Here is a 19,033-nt window from a genome sequence, read left to right as displayed (position 1 = left end):
AAAGCTGTCAATCAATTCGGTGGGCAGGGAGACCGCACTCCTACGTCAAGTTTCAGTCGGTCTAAAAAACGCTCCAATTGGTCCACCGTTTTTAGTTGTTAAATTGAAAAAAAGGACTGGGTGTGTTTATATCACCTCAATATGACGGTCTATACACTATATCTACACATTTGTCTGTCCAAATAGCTTGAAAAGTAGATTTTTCACCATAGGTGTCCTTTCATATAAGATATTTTATGAAAACCTGTTATTGTAAGCAACAAAATGCATTTAATTTAAATATTCTGCAAAAAATAAAAATAAATAAATAAAATAAAATTGCTCAGCCATGATTGAAATAACTTACGGAAATAAATACTTAACTTATTTAAATAAATACTGGTCATTTTAGACCAATGGCATTGTCACATCCCTGGCTCGTTCCTGCTCACCCTAATCAACGTTCTCCCTCACATACCACCTCCATCCAATCTTGTAAACCTTCTCCAGATTACTAATCATTTGCACCTGTTTTCCATTACTCTAAACACTGTAAATACATACCTTCTTGATTCTCTCATTGGCTGGTATTGAAGTCAGATTGTTGTCTTCACCTTTGCTTCTTCGTCTTTTCAACTTCTTCCATTGATGTCCCACATGAGTCTTTGAGTCCTCCGGGCTGATCAAGGGGTGTTATTATTCTTTGATGTTTACTAGAGGATCTACTATCATTCTGATGAATTGTGTGCTCATATAATCACCTACGGATTATCTTTATCTGCTTACTGATACTTCTCTCTAATTCTAATGGAAGGCTTAAAGTTGTGTAGCGTTCACTGAGGATCCACCGCCACCTTGATGAACTGTATTTCTGAGTATTCTTCTGCAGTGAGTAATGAGAGCAAACACTCTTTGAGATTGAATGCTTACACTGGAGTTGTGTTTGTCCGACTATCCACTACCAATCTTGATGAACTGTGTATCTGAGTATTCGCCTGCAGTGTGTAGTGAAAGTGAACACCCTGTTAGATTGAATGCTACATCACTGAGACTCACATTGCTGTGTTTGAAGATCATCACAGCTTACACAACAACCCCTTGAATTCTCTTTGTGATCAGTGACATTGTTGTGAATAAAACTTGTGAAAAGATAACCACCTCTGTCTTCTTGTCTATCAGGCGTGCATTAAATGGGTAGTGACACACAAATATTTTTTTTTTATTCAAAAAGTAAAAAAGAAAAAACAAAACAAGACTTTCTGTTGATGAAAAAACATAATTCCTGAATTATTAAGTGATGAACTTAAAATCTTGCAAAAATATGGAAAAAAAAAACGTAGTCGGGTCACTTTAGATCCATGTTCCTGTTGTGCATCAAAGGGTTAAAATCATCTACAGTTAGCCCCATTTCTTTTTTTTAAATATTTCCCAAATTATGTTAACAGAGCAAGGAAATTTGAACAGTTTGTCTGATAATATTTTTCTTTCTTTAGGAGAAAGTCTCATTTGTTTATTTCAGCTAGAATAAAAGCAGTTTTTAATTTTTTAAAAGCTATTTTAAGGTCAAAATAATTAGCCCCTTTAATTAAAATTAATCAAAATTAATTAGCCTTTTTTCCTGATAGTCTACAGAACAAACTATTGTTATACAATAACTTGCCTTATTACCCTAACCTGCCTAGTTAACCTAATTATCCTAGTTAAGCCTTTAAAGGGCACCTATGGTGAAAAATCTACTTTTCAAGCTGTTTGGAAAGACATGTGTGTAGGTATATTGTATAGATTGTCATATTTGGGTGATATAAACACACCCAGTCCTTTTTTTTTTTTTCAATTTAACAACTTAAAAATGGTTCATGGTCATGTTCGCTCTCATCGGAATTATTATTTGTGACTTTGTTGTAGGTAGGTTTGCAAACTAGTGTACTTTTCATTGCTTCAATCTTAAACTTCAGCTGTTTGCATTTCTCGCAGTCACAGAAGCTCCCAGTGAGTGTGATCTTAACTAGGTGCAGCTGGAAAGTGCGAGTGCGTTGCCTCACGTGAGTGTCGCTCCATTGGAAATAAAATAACAAACTTGCCTGTGAGTCGCACACAACAGCACTTCAAGTCGATGGCTGTCCGCCGTGCCCAGCCACGATTCGGGACACTTCATATTTCTGCGGCGCCACAGAGCTCCTTCTGAATAGTTTCATTTTAAATAAAATGCGAATGTACATGTCTGATGTGCTGTGTCGTGGCTCTAAGCGGGTCATCTGGTGCCTCAGTCAAAGTTAATTCAGTGTGCGTGGTTATTAGTCTCTGTGTACAAGCTCTGAACTTTAAACTAGCACACAGTTGGCTGCAAAACTATACAAAGACACAAATAATTTTGTACTCTCTGCTTGGTCTGTGTCCGAGTGTCACGTGTACGGCTGAATGCTGGTCCTCTCACTCATGTTGCTTGCTTTTCTCTGTCTGCCTGTCTGTTGCCAAACACAGAGCGGGGGAGCTCATGGCTCTGCCCCCTTGTTACGTTTGGCGGGAATTTGAAACTGATTTTCATGTGAAGCAACACACCCCTAAAACAGAGAGCTGTGTACACGCCCCTAAAATAACACTTTTGAACACATTATAATAAAAAAATTTGAATTGTGTTTTGAACTGAACCTAAAGTGGCACACTCAGAAGAACCATAATATTAATATTAAATCAGAAAAAAGGGATAAACTATGTGTCCTTTTACTGTCATTTTAAGTTGTATAGAAGGGTCTTGAAAAATATTTGGTAAAATAGTATTTGCTGTCATCATGGCAAAGATAAAATAAATCAGTTATTAGAAATGAGTTTTTAAAACCATTGGGCCCTATCATACACCCGACGCAATGTGGCGCAAGCCGCGGCGCAATACTCTTTTGCTACTTTTAGCTCAGCGCAAGGGTCATTTTGAGGTGTTGCGCCATGCTGTTTAAATAGCAAATGCATTTGCGCTCAAATGTGCGCCCATAGGCGTTATGGTCTAAAAAAGCAGGCGTTTTTTGCCGCGTTGCTATTTTGAGAAACTGTAAATAGTCTGATCTTTAGACCAGAACAAAGTCGGTCTATTGTCTGGCGCAAAGTGCGCCTGGCTTACACACTACACACAAGATGTAGAGCGATACGCAAATATCTTTACATATGAAAAATATATAATATCTTTTTAAAGGATATAATAAGGATATATACAGGATATAAATATAAATTATTAAAATATTACAAAACATATTAATTTCTAGCCTACATGAAGATTTAAAAACCACTGCCTTACTTTCTTCATCTCGGGAGGCTTTTTCAGTTCATTCAATTTGCTTTTGTATAATGTTATTATTATTAGCAGTATTATTTATTATATCCATATTTATATATGTTTTATTAAAAACAATCTTAGATTTGTCCACCTGTAAAATTTTAGACCATATGGGGCATGGCAGATGTATTTGGAAATAACTCAGTATTTTGACCACACTTGGTTATTATTGTTCATTTTTTCGTTTGCTAGAAATTAGAACTGAATTTAGAAATAGTTTTGAACAAATCTTTGCGCTTAACAATCAAAATTAATTATTTATAGGCTAATTGATGTCTGTGCGTAAAGGTTTCCCTATCCACGAGAGCAAAAGCGAAAGTGAACTTACTTTGTCAAAATGCGCTTATGGCTCTCCTTTTGAATGGGAGATGAGGCTCTAATTGGTTTATTCTCAAAACACACCTATAACTCATTAAGAAAATAAACTCAACCCTTTTAGACCATGCACCATGGCGCAAAGTGGATTTTCCTGTCCTTAAATTAGCAAAAATGCGTTCTGACACACCCTGAAAGCGTTTGCGCCCTGCGTTTTGTGCTCTGCGCATGCACCGTCAAAATAGAGCCATATGACTTCCAATGGATGTTCTTTTTTATTCAGTAACTTTTTTTGTTAGTTTTTAGTTTTGGTCATGGAGTCACTTCAGTATCATTATTGTGATATTTGTGACGACACTACTGTAAAACAAAGTATTATAGCAACAATAAGCAATTGTGTATGGGTGTGCATGGACGTGGTCTTGTTGCTGCTGTAGTCTATTCCGAATTACCATTTGAACCTTTTATTTTAGGACATGCTTAAGATTAAGCATAAGAATCGATTGTAATCAACAGAAAATGCTGTGCTTCTCTACTGTTCTGCAGCGATTCTTTGTAATTGTAGTTATTGCCACAAAAGTAATTTATTTCGCAACACCCCAGTAAATACTTAACCTGAAAATGATCCACTCAAGGCGACCTGCAGCACATCGATGGCTGAATGCTTCATTAAGAACACATCATAGGCAGATGCTGTGGCCAAGGGTGAAGGGAGAGAGAGTGAATGTAAAGTGATCCTGCGAGCACAAATCAATAGGTTATTTCAACCCTGCTAGAGTATTCGCAGTTCTCTTAATCCATTATAAAACCCATATTTATCTGCGGGATATGGTGGTCTTGCTGAATTGAGTTCATAAATGAGTTTGCTTTGCTCTGGGACAATAGAATTTGACCTCGGTCCACAAACACAGATAATAAGGTTACAGGAAAACTGCCGCAGAAGTCTCAAAATACTTGGTGGCTGAGGTCCAGAACTGCCTTTGGCGCCATAGTTATGCCTTCACATTGCAGATAATGTGTTTACTCGTATAAAAATTGATTCTAATATGGAAACTAGCAAGATATTATGCAACTGGAAATGCCCCAAAACCTCAGATTTATTGATGAAACAATTGAGATTGCATCATATAAAAGCATGCTGGGAAGAGTTTGGCTACTCTAGGCAAAATTGGCCCAAATTTGATTTCTTAGCTCATTTGTGTGTTTTTTTTTTTCTCTTCTCCTTCACAACTGTGTGAGCTGCACAAAACCCCACATGTAGTCTACTCTTTTCTGTCCAAATTTGGATCAATTCTACTTTGTGTTTGTTCGCATGTTAGTAGAAATCTTATCATTTGTGATATTTGATTGACTGTGCATATTATATATTGCTACCTGCCTTGTGTCCCCTGTGCCAATATTTGATTTTATGAGTTTTGATTAGATTTTATCTACATTTTTTTTTCTATATAATTGGTGTGTCTATGTCAGAAACGACAGCAAGAGTACAGTTTTTGTCTTAAAACGTGCTGGATTAACCCTTATGAGGTCTTAGAATCCTGTATATTCTGGTTGTCTCTCACTAAACCTAAAATAAAGTCAATAAATTTAATTTCAGTCGTCAAATCTAATTTGCATAAAGAGACAACCACTTCATTCTTCGCAGACTCTGTAAATGTTTAGTTGTTGTTTTTTTTTATTTTATTTATTTTGTTATATTTGTATGACAAAAATAATTTATTTATTCATTATACATTTTCTTTTCAGCACCCATAAACTCTTGCATTCACACAGACACACTCATTCACTACAGGCAATGTAGTTTATTCAGTTCACCTATACCACATGTCTTTGGACTGTGGGGGAAACCGGAGCAACTGGAGGAAGTCCACGTGAACACGGGGAGAACATGCAAACTCCACATAGAAATGCCAACTGACCCAGCTGGGGCTCGAACCAGTGACCTTCTTGCTGTGCGGCATGTCTATGCATTTAATTTAATTCTTTTTATTTTTTTATTTATTTCTATAGCACTTTAAAGTGTAGAATGTAGAGTGTGCCAAAGCAGCTGAACATATAGACCTAAAAAACAAAAAGCCATAAAAACATATCAGATTGTGGAACATTTTGACAAACCAAGAAGGCAGGAAAGCACTTTAGAAAGCTGCTTTTATTTTAGTTAACTTAAAACTGGTTCAGTTAAGTTTTGTATAAGTTTCAATGTTAAAGTTCAGTTCAGTTTATTTCAGATGAGAGAAATACAATATACTCATTCAGATTTCAGATTCTTATTATCTTATTGTGTGCATGTCAGTGTGTCAGGTTGTGTGTTGTGTGATGTGCGTTTACATGTGTGTGTCTTTTTTGTAGTCTTTGTGGTGTATAAATAGTGTTAGGGTGCTTTCACACCTACACTTTTGTTTCAGAACCTGTCTCGTTTGCCCAGTTAGCGCGGTTCGTTTGGCATATGTGAACAGGGCAATCGCGCTCTGTTCCGCGCCAAAGTAATCGCTCCGAGGCGGCCTGATTTAGGTGGTCTCGGCTGTATTGAAACGAATGTGGAGCGGTTCGATTGCAGTTAGAAAGCGATCCGATCCAAGCGCGGTTATATCACAGTGTTTTATGGATATACAATAGGCTTACGGCTATATGAAGAGAGAATTATGAGTAGGGCGGGAAGTTTCGCGAGTCTCCGGATGCCCGCAAATGAGTGATGATCTCCCGGTAATCTCGCGTCTCCATCCCGGTCCTCAAATAGGCATCGTCGCGCACCTTTCTCACCCCTCCCCACCGCATCTCTCCTCAGACACATCGGGCGCGCGGAACTTGTCAATCACCACCAAACCACCACCTCTCCTGACAGCTGAGCGGGACGCTGCAAAATAAATCATGACACTCTGACCAATTTGAGGAGAGTTTACTCACACGTGACTTGTTTTAGCTCTTTTAGTCCGATTAGAAACTTTACAGTGTGAAAGCGAACTGCTCCAAGAGCAAAGAGCAACAATGTAACATTTGTAATCTCTGTTTCGGAACAACTGAACCGATTCACAGGTGTGAAGGCACCCTTAGAGATGGGAGGTCAAAATTGACACACTCTTTGTACCCTACTTTAACAGTGTAATTTTTAAGTATCAAACTCGATTACATAATGTGATGCAAAGTCCAATAAGAGCAGTCAAACTAAAAATTAATTTTCGGTAACACTTTATAACTACACACTATGAATCATTTATAAGGCATTAGCATCTAGTGAACTCTTTATCTGTTAAGCATTAACTCTACATTAATAAACGTTAGAAAGCAGTTTATAACTGCAACTACAAAAGCTCTATTCTTGACTTATAAGCACCTATATAATGTGCTTAACAATTGTATTTTCATACTTAGTTAATGGTTTATTTTTCATTACTAAATGATGTATCACATTATTTACAAACCATTTGTATTTAAAAGTTGAGAGTTTTTAGGATAATTTAGAATGAGTTAGTAAATGATTAATACACGATTGAAATCAACATTTATATATCAAATTATTCAGGCAAATACTAATAGGTAGTTAATATGTTAATAAATGCTTTATTTTATTTATTATCAATTTCATGCAGGTTTGTTACCTAATCTAAAGTGAGGACTATTCATGCTTTATAAATCCCTTATAAATGTCTATTAAAGGCTCAGAATCAAATGAACAATAATCTTTGCAATCTTTCCTAAAAAGTAAAATTACTGTAAAGTTTAAACATTGCCAAATAACAGGAGAGTCAAAATACGACATAAAACTGGATAAAACAACAACAATATAATCATTTAACAATATAATAAGATGCAATGTATAAACTCTACAGTGATTTTAGATAAGGTTGCAGATTCATTTTTCATTTGAAGTGCAGTAATATAGTTTGTCATTTTTCCTGTTTATAATATAACTAAGCCTTTATTTGTAATTAATAAGGGATTTATATAGCATGAATAGTCCTCACTTTACATTGGGTCTCAAAACTGCATGAAGTTGAGTTAACAAAGCATTTATTAACATACATAGTAACCATTAATATATGCCAGAATAATAAGACATATAAACATTGATTTTAATAGTTTATTAATAATTTATGAACTCATTCTCAATGATCCTAAAAACCCCTCAACTACCCTTAAATACAAATGCTTTGTAAATAATCCAATTCTTCCTTGAGTAAAGAAAAAAAATCATTAACAAAGTATGAAAGTACAATTATTAAGCACGTTCTAAATATGTTTGTAAGTCAAGAATACAGGATTTCTAGTTGCAGTTATAACCTTCTTAATTATGTTTATTAATGTAGAGTTAATGCTTAACAGATAATGAATTCACTATTTGCTAATGCTTAGTAAATGATTTATAATGTGGTGTAGTTATTATGAAGTGTTACCGAATTTTCTTTAATGTGATCTGAAAAAGATTAAAGCCAAATATAAATGCAGATATGTGCAAATCATATTACATGCATTTGTTCTAATGACAAGTATTTGTCTACACTTTCAATATGTGCATAGAAAAATGCATGTGATTTTTGTTTAACAGAGTGTGTGATAACAAAAATGTGCAAATAAGTAAACCTCAATTAGGTTCACTGAATTGGTTACATTTATGTACTGTGTTTATATCCTATGAAAACAGGCAGCAACTAATGTGCTTATGATTTAAGTTGGATATGGATACAGGTATGTAGTGTATGCCTGAGGGAAGAAGTGTGAACACTTTGTAGCCTGGGAGAGAGGGGTCTTAAATGATGTTGCATGCCCATTTCTTCATTTTGGAGGTGAACAAGTGCTGGTGGTTGGACAGATGTATACCGATAATCCTCTCAGCTGTTCTGGCAGTCCATTGCAGCCTTCTTATATCTGATTTGGTGGCTGATCTGAAGCAGACTCGGTGACAGCCGAGTGAAACTGTGGCAGAAACTCCTGTGGCAGGTTGAATTTCCTCAGCTGACGAAGGAAGTGCAACCTCTGCTGGGCTGTTTTCACAATGGAGTCAATGTGAGTGACCCACTTCAGGTCCTAGGAGATAGTGGTGCCCAGTAACCTGAATGACTCCACTGCTGCCAGCAAGGGGGTTTCTCCTAAAGTACATCTCCACCATTATGAGTTATATGTCCATTTAGTTTTTAAAGTAAGACCCACACAATGCAGCAAAATAAGTAACTAAATTAGTAGTAGTATTAGTATAAATATAAATATAAATATATATATATATATATATATATATATATATATATATATATATATATATATATATATATATATATATATATATATATATATATATATATATATATATATATATAGTGCTGGAGTCTTTAAATATTACTCTTTTCACTGCTATGCCATCATAAATAGTGAAAATAATCCACCGAAAACCCATTGTTGTTATCCATGAATTTCCAAATGCACTTATTATTATTTTTTTGAAAAGGGCTGTAAAAATTGTGAAGCTCTACATTATTGTTGTTAATCTTTTCTCTTTTTTTTCTATTCAAATGGCTAAAATCTGACTGAAGAAAGCTGATTTTGCTGGCCAGTTTGTTATTTATGATTTGCCTTATAAATTACAATTACCTTGTTTTTAATTTAAAACAGATTTTAAAAAAATATATGTATGATGTAATAAATTTAAGATAATGACATTAAGCGAATGCTGTAGGCAGATGTAGTAAATGTTCAACAAATAGATATGCTTAAATATGCTTAGCTTTTTAATAGATTAAAATTAAACTTCTGAACCTATTTATAGGAGCCTGATAGAAAATGTTCATTTACAAAAAAAAAAAAAAAAGAGGTCTGATGGATTTAGAGGGTTTTGCATCTGAACTCCTTATTTTTTTCATATTTGTTTATTCTAAATCAAGAAAATATTTTTGGTACATTAATAAGTGTGGTTTGACCATCCAACAAGCTAATTCAGCTAAACATAGTGTTAAAATGTATTTAAAGCTCATAATTAAATAGAAAATGAGGTGTAAAACTCAATAAAGGTCCACTTTTTGAGGAAAAAAAACCACCCCATTCACTAAAAAAAAAATAATTAAAAAATGATTCCTTGGATTTACTCAATTTTTTTACGTTAAGTGGTTGTAAACAATTAATTTTAAAAATTACAAAAAAATTAAGTTGAACATTATTAAATTAAATTTGTTCGTTTAAATTCAACGCAAATAAATTGTTTGCAACAGTGTTCAGGGTTCACCAAACTGGCTACGGGCCTCTCATCATTTATAAATAAAAATAAAACATTCAGTCAATTTTCTGAACCTCTCTGTTGTTGTTTTCTCGGGTAAAAACTACACGCAAACCTGTTTGAGAAGTAAAAATAAGTAACTTTCCATAGATCTTTTGCTGGAATCAGCAGTCTGTCAAGCTCCAAAAAAGTTAAAGCGATGGATTTGTTCTTTTTGAAGCTTGACAGTTCCTGGCCACTGTGAATTTGTTATATGAAATAGATCATTTTGTGTGTGTGTCCCTTTGCGATATTCTGTAGGACTTTGTGTTTTGTTCTTGTCCCGTACCTTTGACTTCCTGTGTGATCATTGGTATGCTTTTTGACAGTGTTTGTCTTCTGAGCATAGTTTGCAATAAAAAAATAATGGAAGCGTTTGTGAAGTTCACTGAATTACAGAGCACTGGATCAGACGGCGCTCTTATCAGATAGAGACAGACACTTCAAAACAATTACCTGCCCCCCTTTTGTTTCCTTTTGAGATGAGAAGTCTGCCTCTTCTCATTCAGAATCTGATTTAGAGAGACCGAGTCTATGTTTTTCAGGGAAATTGTAAAGAATACTTGTCTTACGGTTGTATTGTGCCGTTGTCATTTCCTCTCACTGCAGTCTGTAATTTTGAGAGGTGGTGTTTTGTATTATTTGGAGTTACTGAAGCTGTAATTTAAATCTCTGGGGGACAAGATGACTGTTTGCCTGATTTTGTTTTTGCAGTCATGTCTACGTGATCCCTGCATTTACATGGACGCTGTCGTTGGGGATTCTGCTGGCCCAGATCATCATTCAGCCAATCACGTCACTGCTGACGCTGCTGAAAGGAATCCTGCTGATCATTACCGTGAGTTTAATATTCATACTAATATATCACATTTACTTTCTTGGTGCAGCATGGAGAAGATTGCATTCGATGTCACACTTTGTTTGTGCCGTCCTGTGTTAGTGTTTTGTATGATTTATTAAATTGTCATTTGAGCAATATATAAGTATATGCATATTAACAACTGTTCTCTTTATCTATATTGAATAATGAATTCATCAAACTTTCTGTTGTTAATGCAGTGAAGACGATCTTTGTATTGCATGTGTGCGTTGAGATATGGAAATCATATCTACAAAATTGCTCAGAATAGGGATGCTCAAAATAATAACCGTTAACCGAAAGGGTGCATTTGTTACTGATTAATGTTATTTTAAAAATAATATTTTATATATTTTTTGTTTGGCTGCATAAGGGGCCGATTGAATACTCTTTGCATTAAGAGGGGCATCTTTTGAATGGTTTACTAAAGGCAAAGAGCATAGAATCACCAAGAGGCAACACTCTAGTGCAATCTGAGAAACAGCCACTAGATGGCGCGGCGGACATTTTTGAATGAAGTTCAAGTTCTATTTATTTATAAAGCACGTTTAAAACTGCCACAAGGCTGCACAAAGTGCTTTACAGAGAGACAATAAACAAATGATATGAGCATTAAACAGTAAAAACAGCAATAGGCACATAATGGGAAGGAACATAGAAAGATTATCAATAACAGAGCAAAAAAAAAGTAATAACACTAAAATATTTGTTTTCCTCATTAAAAGATGCTATCACAATTGACCAACACTAAACACGATAGAGAACATGACCGTTTTGATCACACTCCCAACACCCCCCCCCCCCCCCCCCCCCTTCTGTAAGAGAAAGACTTATGCATCAAAAGACATAGAAAATAAATGCGTCTTTAATTTAGACTTAAAAATAGGCAGCGACGAAGCCTTTTTTAGTTCTAATGGCAGAGAGTTCCAGAGGCGGGGACCTGCTATGGCAAAAGCACGTTCACCCCTACTTTTGAGGTGGGCCTTTGGAACTTTTAATAAGAACTGATCAGCGGAATGCAAGTTTTTTGGAGGAGTGTAATTAACAATCAGTTGGGATAAATAATGAGGGCCTAGACCCGGGCTATTCAGTTAGTTTGTCATGGGGGCCGGTTCATGAAAAGCATCCCAGACGAAGGGCCGGAGAGATATAACTTGCTATACAAGTGATGACACAACTGCATATAAGAGCCAATATGCTATGTATTTTTGCTCCTTAAGACACCCACGTTGGCTTTTTCTACATTAAAATGTTAATATATTGTATTTCGAAACTACATAATATCAGTGACATTGTACAATAGACTTTTTAAAACAATTTTTATTTTTTTTTACAAACATTCAAATGTTGTACAGTATTTCAGAGCACAACAAAAGCAGTGCATTGCTGAAGTAGGCTGCTTCTACATTCAGACACATTCATATGTTATGTTTTGAACTGCATAACAATTAGGGATGCAACAATTATAGATTTTGGTTGTACAATTATATAGTCTGAAGAATAATCATGCTTTCACTGTTATCACGTCTAATGTATATACAAGCTTTATATTAGGTAAGTAGCTATTAAGATTAACTGTTGTTGCCATCTGCATTCATGCATACATAATCATTTTAATAATAATTCGTCTAACATGTCTTTTGTTTACATTGCACTAAAAGGCACGCACAAATCTCACCGTGGGATGTTTTCTACTGCGTGCGCCCAGAAAGACGCAAGCGCGACGCTCCGCTGGCGCCCGCATATTGTCATATTTTCTTACATTAGAAATAACAAACTTGCAAGCGGAAAAGACGTGATATGGAAACGGCCGCTGCTATAGTTAATCCTGTGTGCGTGCATATTAGTCTCGGTGTACTTCAAACTTAAAACTAGCACACAGGCCAATTGGCATTTTGCAGCGGTTTCGTTACGTTCCGTGCAACAGAAATGCGGCTTAGAGAAGACTTTACGATTAATGAACTGTGACAAATTAAAGCGCAGTTAATTCTGAAATCAGCTAATCGTTGCATCCCTATTAACGATATCAGTGCATTGTACAAATAGCCAGACAAACATGTTTTCGGCTGCCCGCACCACTCGCTTATGATGACCCAAGCTCTGTGCAGCCTTTTACTGCAGCTCGTGCTGTTATTGAACTAGTAGCCGTTTGACGACTGAACTAAATTTACTTTTGATGTCTGTCAAACTGTTTGGAGGGCCGGAACAAAGTGCCTCGGGGGCCTGATTCGGCCCGCGGGGCGCCAATTGAATAGCCCTGGCCTAGACCATGTAGGGCTTTATACACAAAGAGAAGGATTTTAAATTTGATTCTTTGTGTCACCGGTAGCCAATGTAGAGACCTCAGAATAGGAGTGATGTGTGCATATTTCAGGCTTTTTGTTAAGAATCTACCTGCTGCGTTTTGCACTAACTATAGGCGAGCAATCTGAGACTTAGGCAGCCCAAAATAGAGAGAGTTGCAATAGTCCAACCGGGAGGTTATAAGCGCGTGTATGGCAATTACTAGAGAGTGTGAAGGAAGAGAGGCTTTCATTTTTAAAAGAAGGTGGAGTTGGTAGAAACTATTTCCCACCACTTTTGAGATATGTTTATCAAATTTTAAGTTCTTGTCTAATGTTATGCCCAGGTTACTTGCCTGGGGTGATCTGAACTCCTCCAAGTTACCCAGCCTGGGTGAAAACTCCAAAACTCCAATAGAACAACAGCATATTATAAGTCTGTAAAACAAACTATTTAAAGTGCTGATGATTGTCATAGTAAGTGCTGTACTGTCGTCGTTCAGGTTGTATCTCAGCTTTAATGCGCTTTTTAAATAAATAAATAAAAAACAAAGCAGCTGCTTGCCATCATGACAGCAATAAGATCCAATGGACAGCCTATCGCTTTCACTCCAAAATGGAGGAATCCGGGGCTGTTGCTGGGTGCTGCTGTTGCAATAGAACGTTCCAGTGAGTGCCGCCTCTTGGTCATTCTAAGCTTTTTGCTAACGGCTGCAATTGTTTTGCACGCGGCTCATCCCAGAGCAGCAGTTTGTGATGTCAAGAAAACTACAGAGAACTTTTTAAAGAGCATGGTTTCCGCTACATTCATTCTTTTATGGCGAAGCGCCACACCAAAATGCATCCCTCCATGGCTACATTACAGTTTTTCATGCAAAACATTCAGTCATTCATTTTTGTTGTTGTTTTTAATAGTTTTTAATGTAATTTCTGTAACCGTATAGTGCTGTGCGCTGTTTGTTAAACCCTTTGTGGTTACGTACTGACTGACTGACTGACTGACTGACTGACTGATTGACTGATTGATTGACTGACTGACAGGTGCATGATGCATGAAGCCAGCAAACACGACGTAGCTTTCAGTTAAGATGAACGCAGTTTCCATAATTATATTTTATTTATAGATAAAGGTTTGTGGTTCTGCATGTAATGACTTTATCTTGCTGGAGTTTATAGCCGTTTCGCTTTACTTCAGGATGCATTAATGCCGCTCTGTAGGTCTAATGGAAACTTTCAGAAACATTGAATATCACAATATTATTTAATATTATAATTGAAACGTAGACAGCAACACTCATGTACAATCAATACCCAGCTGATTCAGTCGTGACATAAAAAAGAGCACCGCGCTTCTTGTCAACATAAAATGCAATGAGGTGCACCTCACGTTTGAAGAATGGAAAAGCGCGTTTGCTGTGATCGGCTCCTTGTTCAACTGCAACACATATTTGTTACTCGCAGGACAATAACGTGTAACAACACGTGCCTTCATACATATTTGCCAAAGAAGCTAAATGGAAGAAGAATATTGCTGTTTAAAACAGACGAGTTGATGCCTAACCAGCGATGATGCTGATCGCCTCCTGTAACTGCATCATAAACGCAACAAATAGGCTTTAGCTTTTATTTTACAGCTTATAAAGCATGTATGCAAATAAATGCAATATCATATTCAAACAACAGAACTGTTTACAAAAAGCCACCATATGCGCACGTTGTCATTGTCTTATCACGCAGCGCGCGCACTTGAACCGCGAATATGAGGAAGCCATATATCAAGACATAATCTTTAAAATAATGATTTCTATTAAAAATGTCAAAAAAAAATTGTGACATAATAATAACAGCGAGGCATTAAATAAATGCATATTTTCCCTAGAGCGAGCGATTTGAAGAAGTCTGCTATTTTTATTTGACGGAAGAAAAAAACATACGATTGGTAAAAAACAGCCTATGCCGGTTCTTAAAAAGGATCAGTCAGTGTTTTCGTTTTGTAATCTAAATTATTTAGTTTATTTTGTTTTTCTATGCTATTGGAAACACTGCAGGTGCGTGCAGATGCTCTGTTGTTATGTTCTGTTATTAATATGCTAGCATGTTAAAATAAATCAGTATTTTAAAATGCAATATTTAGTGTGCCAGACACAAATTAGACATGTCAATTATTTTTTATTTATTTTATTTAATAATAATTGAATATTAATCTGACCAGTTAACCGTTAATATCCGGTTAACAAACGGCAGTTGTCGGTTAGCAAAATTAACCGAAATGAGCATCCCTAGTTCAGAAGTTTGTGGTTGGGGATTTTTTTAATTATTCTATGTGTTTTTGAAAAGTTTCTTTAGCTTACCAATGATGCTTTTTATTAATAGAAAATATACAGTGGGGGGGAATAAGTATTCAACACGTCACTATTTCTCAGAAAGCATATTTCTGTTGGTGCTCTTGACCTGAAAGAAGATGTTGATAACAACCAAAGAAATACATACAGTTAGGTCCATAAATAGTTGGACATCGGCACAATTCTAATGGAACGTGCATTTAACTGCAGACTGCCAGCTTTGATTTGAGGGTATTTACATCCAAAACACTGTAGGAATTACAACAGTTTGCATATGTGCCTCCCACTTGTTAAGGGTCCAAAAGTAATTGAACAATTGCATAGCCAATCACCTGACTTGAATTCAATAGAAAATACAAAATAAAGTTCAGTTTGGATAGAAAACTCCTCAAAACCATCAAGATTTTTACACTTTGTTGAAGTCTTTGAAAAACATTCAGTAATCCATGTGACTTCGCTCTACATATGAGAAGTGTCTTTAAGCTGCTGTCACAAAACAAATCCAAACTTATCCAAACACAGTGGGGCAGCTTCAAAAATTACTTTCATACCAACGTAGGAATTTGCTCGAAATAACGCAAAAAAACTGTTTTCTCTTTTTAGTGAAATATATGTGTCCTAATAGTGTTTTTAGCAGTGTGGGACACATACACGACTGTCATCAGCTCAAAAAATGTGTTTTGGTGTTTCGTGACCCTTTAACATGCCCCATGTATTAATGGCAAATGCTTCTCAATGGAAGTTTACCTGAGCCTCACAATAAAGATGCTATGGCTTGTTTGCACAAAAGTTTAGAATTGTTAGAATTGGAATTGTTTTGTGCGGCAATTCAGTAGCATCTTAATAAATTATGGGGGCTTTAAGCAGAGTATTAGGGCCTACTCACACTATGCTGTCCGTACCATGCCCAGGCCAGTTTCCCGGACCGTTTGAGAAGTGTGAGTGCACTGAATCGGGCTCAGGCACGGTTCACTTGTGCTTTGTACGCTTGTGTGTGAGTGCAAAACGCACCAAAGCCCGAAACTGAAAGCTAGACGTGACTTTTAAGGGACTGTTTCATATGGATTATTTAATCATTCTTACTGTTCAATGAACGCAAACTGTCGTTGTTACTTTGAAGACGCAAACCACTTACTGCACCACAGCTGTGCACCTTCAGCAAACCTCCTAATTCCTGCAGCACAAGGGCTTTATGATTGTTTATGAGCGTCAAAAGTGGCTGATCTGTTCAGCGAAATATCTGACTGCATGTCACCGCATCCCTAAGGACTAAAGCGATATAACTTGAGAAATCTCCACTGTGCTGAGCGAGAGCGCTTACTGAACAGCGCAGCATCGATGACGTAATCGTGCCCAGGCCCGATTGTAATGTGAGTGCGGGCCATCAGGGGAGACGGGAGGGGGGACAAGCGTGCTTAGGCCCGGTTCGAGGCAACTGTACATAGTGTGAGTACGCCCTTAGTTGCAGTACACTTCATGCATATGTATGGAAGGTTTATCCCACACCATTATCACACACCTGTTGCCTCAAGTTCATGGTGGATCAAAGTGAATCTAGTAGGCATACTTACTGAAGATCACTTCAGGAATGGCCAAATTTGTGTCATCGAGCTTGAATGAGAGCATTTGGGAAAACAGAGCAAATAGAAAGGGCGATCTGTTATTGTTTCATGATTGGATGTTTAGTTGTGGCACTTCAATCTGAATCACTCATTATGCTTTGTATGATACAGTTTTTGAGGCTCATTCTGAAATATACTCGTGCACAGCCTTTCAACGTGTGCTTCATTTGTTTTTTCACACCCACACATAAGCTTTTTTTTTTGTTTGTTTAGAAAAGCAAACAAGTCTTTGTTTAGGATTTTTCAGTTTTATTTTTTGTACAATTAATTAGTCACATAATAAATGTCGTATTGATATTTCACGGAGCCATGAAGGACAAATAAATAAACTGAACATTTTGCAAAGATGAAATTAACAATAATTATGAAATGCTAATGGTTTCTGGTGAGCTGTTTCTGTGTTTGTGTGTGTGAGAGAGATGTTGCTTTGCGCTAATAGGTACAAAGAAGATCATGACCTCTAATACACACTGACACACTCACACTTCAGAAGGTAGAACTGCAATAAACAAATTTGTTGATGTCATGGAGGGCAGGAAGACAGTGTGTTTTAAAATGTTTATTATTTGATTCATTTTTAATACTGAAACCTTTTTTTTTTTTTTACTTTGACATTTTCAGTGCAGTTTTCGAGATCTCCACAAGTAATGTGTTGTCCTGAAGGACAAGGAGCTCTATGTTTGTTTGTTTTTTTAAGTCAGATGGTGACCTATTTCCACCACCCTCACGGGACAGCAGAAAGCGATCCCAAAGCTCTTTTTAGCTAAAGGGAAGAACTTGCAGTTTTCCCTCGATGACAAGTAAATGTGTGACTCTCGACAACAAAACTAGTCCTAAGTTGCTCCGGTATATTTGTGGGCATAGTCAAAAATACATTGCAGTCAAAATTATAACATTTGTCTTTTATGGCAAATATCATTAGAGTATTAAGGAAAGATTGTCTTCTATGAAGCATTTTGTAAGTGTCTCTCCATAAGTATGTCAAAAACTTATTTTTGATTAGTAATGTACATTGCTAAGAATTTAAATTGACAACTTTAAATGTGGTTTTCTCCATGTAATTTTTTTAATCCTCAGATTGCAGAAATTAACATAGTTGTATAAATACTTTACCTGGATGAATCACAATTGACCTACTTAGTGAACACCAGAATACACCAACTTTAATCCTCATGTGTTGTATATGAAACTGCTCTAAAAAAAAAAAAAAAAAAAAATATATATATATATATATATATATATATATATATATATATATATATATATATATATATATATATATATATAGTGGGGGCCTAAGGCCTCGTGCCAACGCACGCCTCCCACCAGTGCCGATATACAGCCATATCACACTGCTACTTGTGTGATATTGCGTTTATACAACAGTTTGACGGCATAATTGTGTATCTAAAAACAAAATCAAACATGGAGAGTCTCAAAAACCCTTTTATATATATATGAGCAATATCACACGAGTAGCAGTGCGGTATAGCTGTATATCGGCACTGGTGGGAGGCGTTCGTTGGCACGAGACCGCAGGCCGAGTGCCTTAGTGCCCCCACCAGTGCCCATATACAGCCATATCGCACTGCTACGAGTGTGATATTGCGCTTAGACAACAGTTTGACGGCATAATTGTGTATATATCAAAAAAAACATGGAGAGTCTCAAAAACCCTTTTGTATGAGGAACTACTTTCTTTCGTGTTGGATTCAAATCATAAGCTGACAGTTAAACAGCTGAGCAAGCACCTTTTAAACTTTAGATCTGTAGTGTCTGCTTTGTGCTGGCTGTATGTGGGCGGAGTAATACACAAAAGGTAAAAGTGGAGGCTGTACGGGTGCTGATATTACTTAAATATATCACGGCTATCAGCCAATCAGATTCGAGAACCAGACAGAACTGTTGGATATATATATATATATATATATATATATATATATATATATATATATATATATATATATATATATATATATATATATATATATATATATATATATATATACGATTATGTCGTCAAACTGTTGTGTAAATGCAATTTTACACTTAGTGCGATGTATATAATTTA

General features: G+C 36.2%; 1 protein-coding gene across 50 annotated transcripts in view; it reads left to right on the top strand.

Annotated features, from left to right (window-relative positions):
- Window positions 1-19,033, top strand: part of si:ch211-51h4.2 — a 458,725-nt gene that overhangs the window by 85,102 nt on the left and 354,590 nt on the right. For all 50 annotated transcript variants that reach the window (XR_015502345.1, XR_015502336.1, XR_015502339.1 and 47 more), the window contains exon 8: window positions 10,572-10,695. Coding sequence is in view for 34 of the 50 variants with exons in the window: in XM_087273261.1 (XP_087129387.1) it covers window positions 10,572-10,695 (124 nt within the window). In the remaining 16 variants the exon portion in view is untranslated. The remainder of the gene's footprint in view (window positions 1-10,571; window positions 10,696-19,033) is intronic.

Source organism: Danio rerio, chromosome 11 (assembly GCF_052040795.2).
Source record: "Danio rerio strain M-AB ecotype USA chromosome 11, GRCz13ab, whole genome shotgun sequence".
Taxonomy (NCBI): Eukaryota; Metazoa; Chordata; class Actinopteri; order Cypriniformes; family Danionidae; genus Danio; species Danio rerio.
The sequence above is the reverse complement of the archived record's forward strand: the minus strand, read 5'-3'. Positions and strand labels throughout refer to the sequence as shown.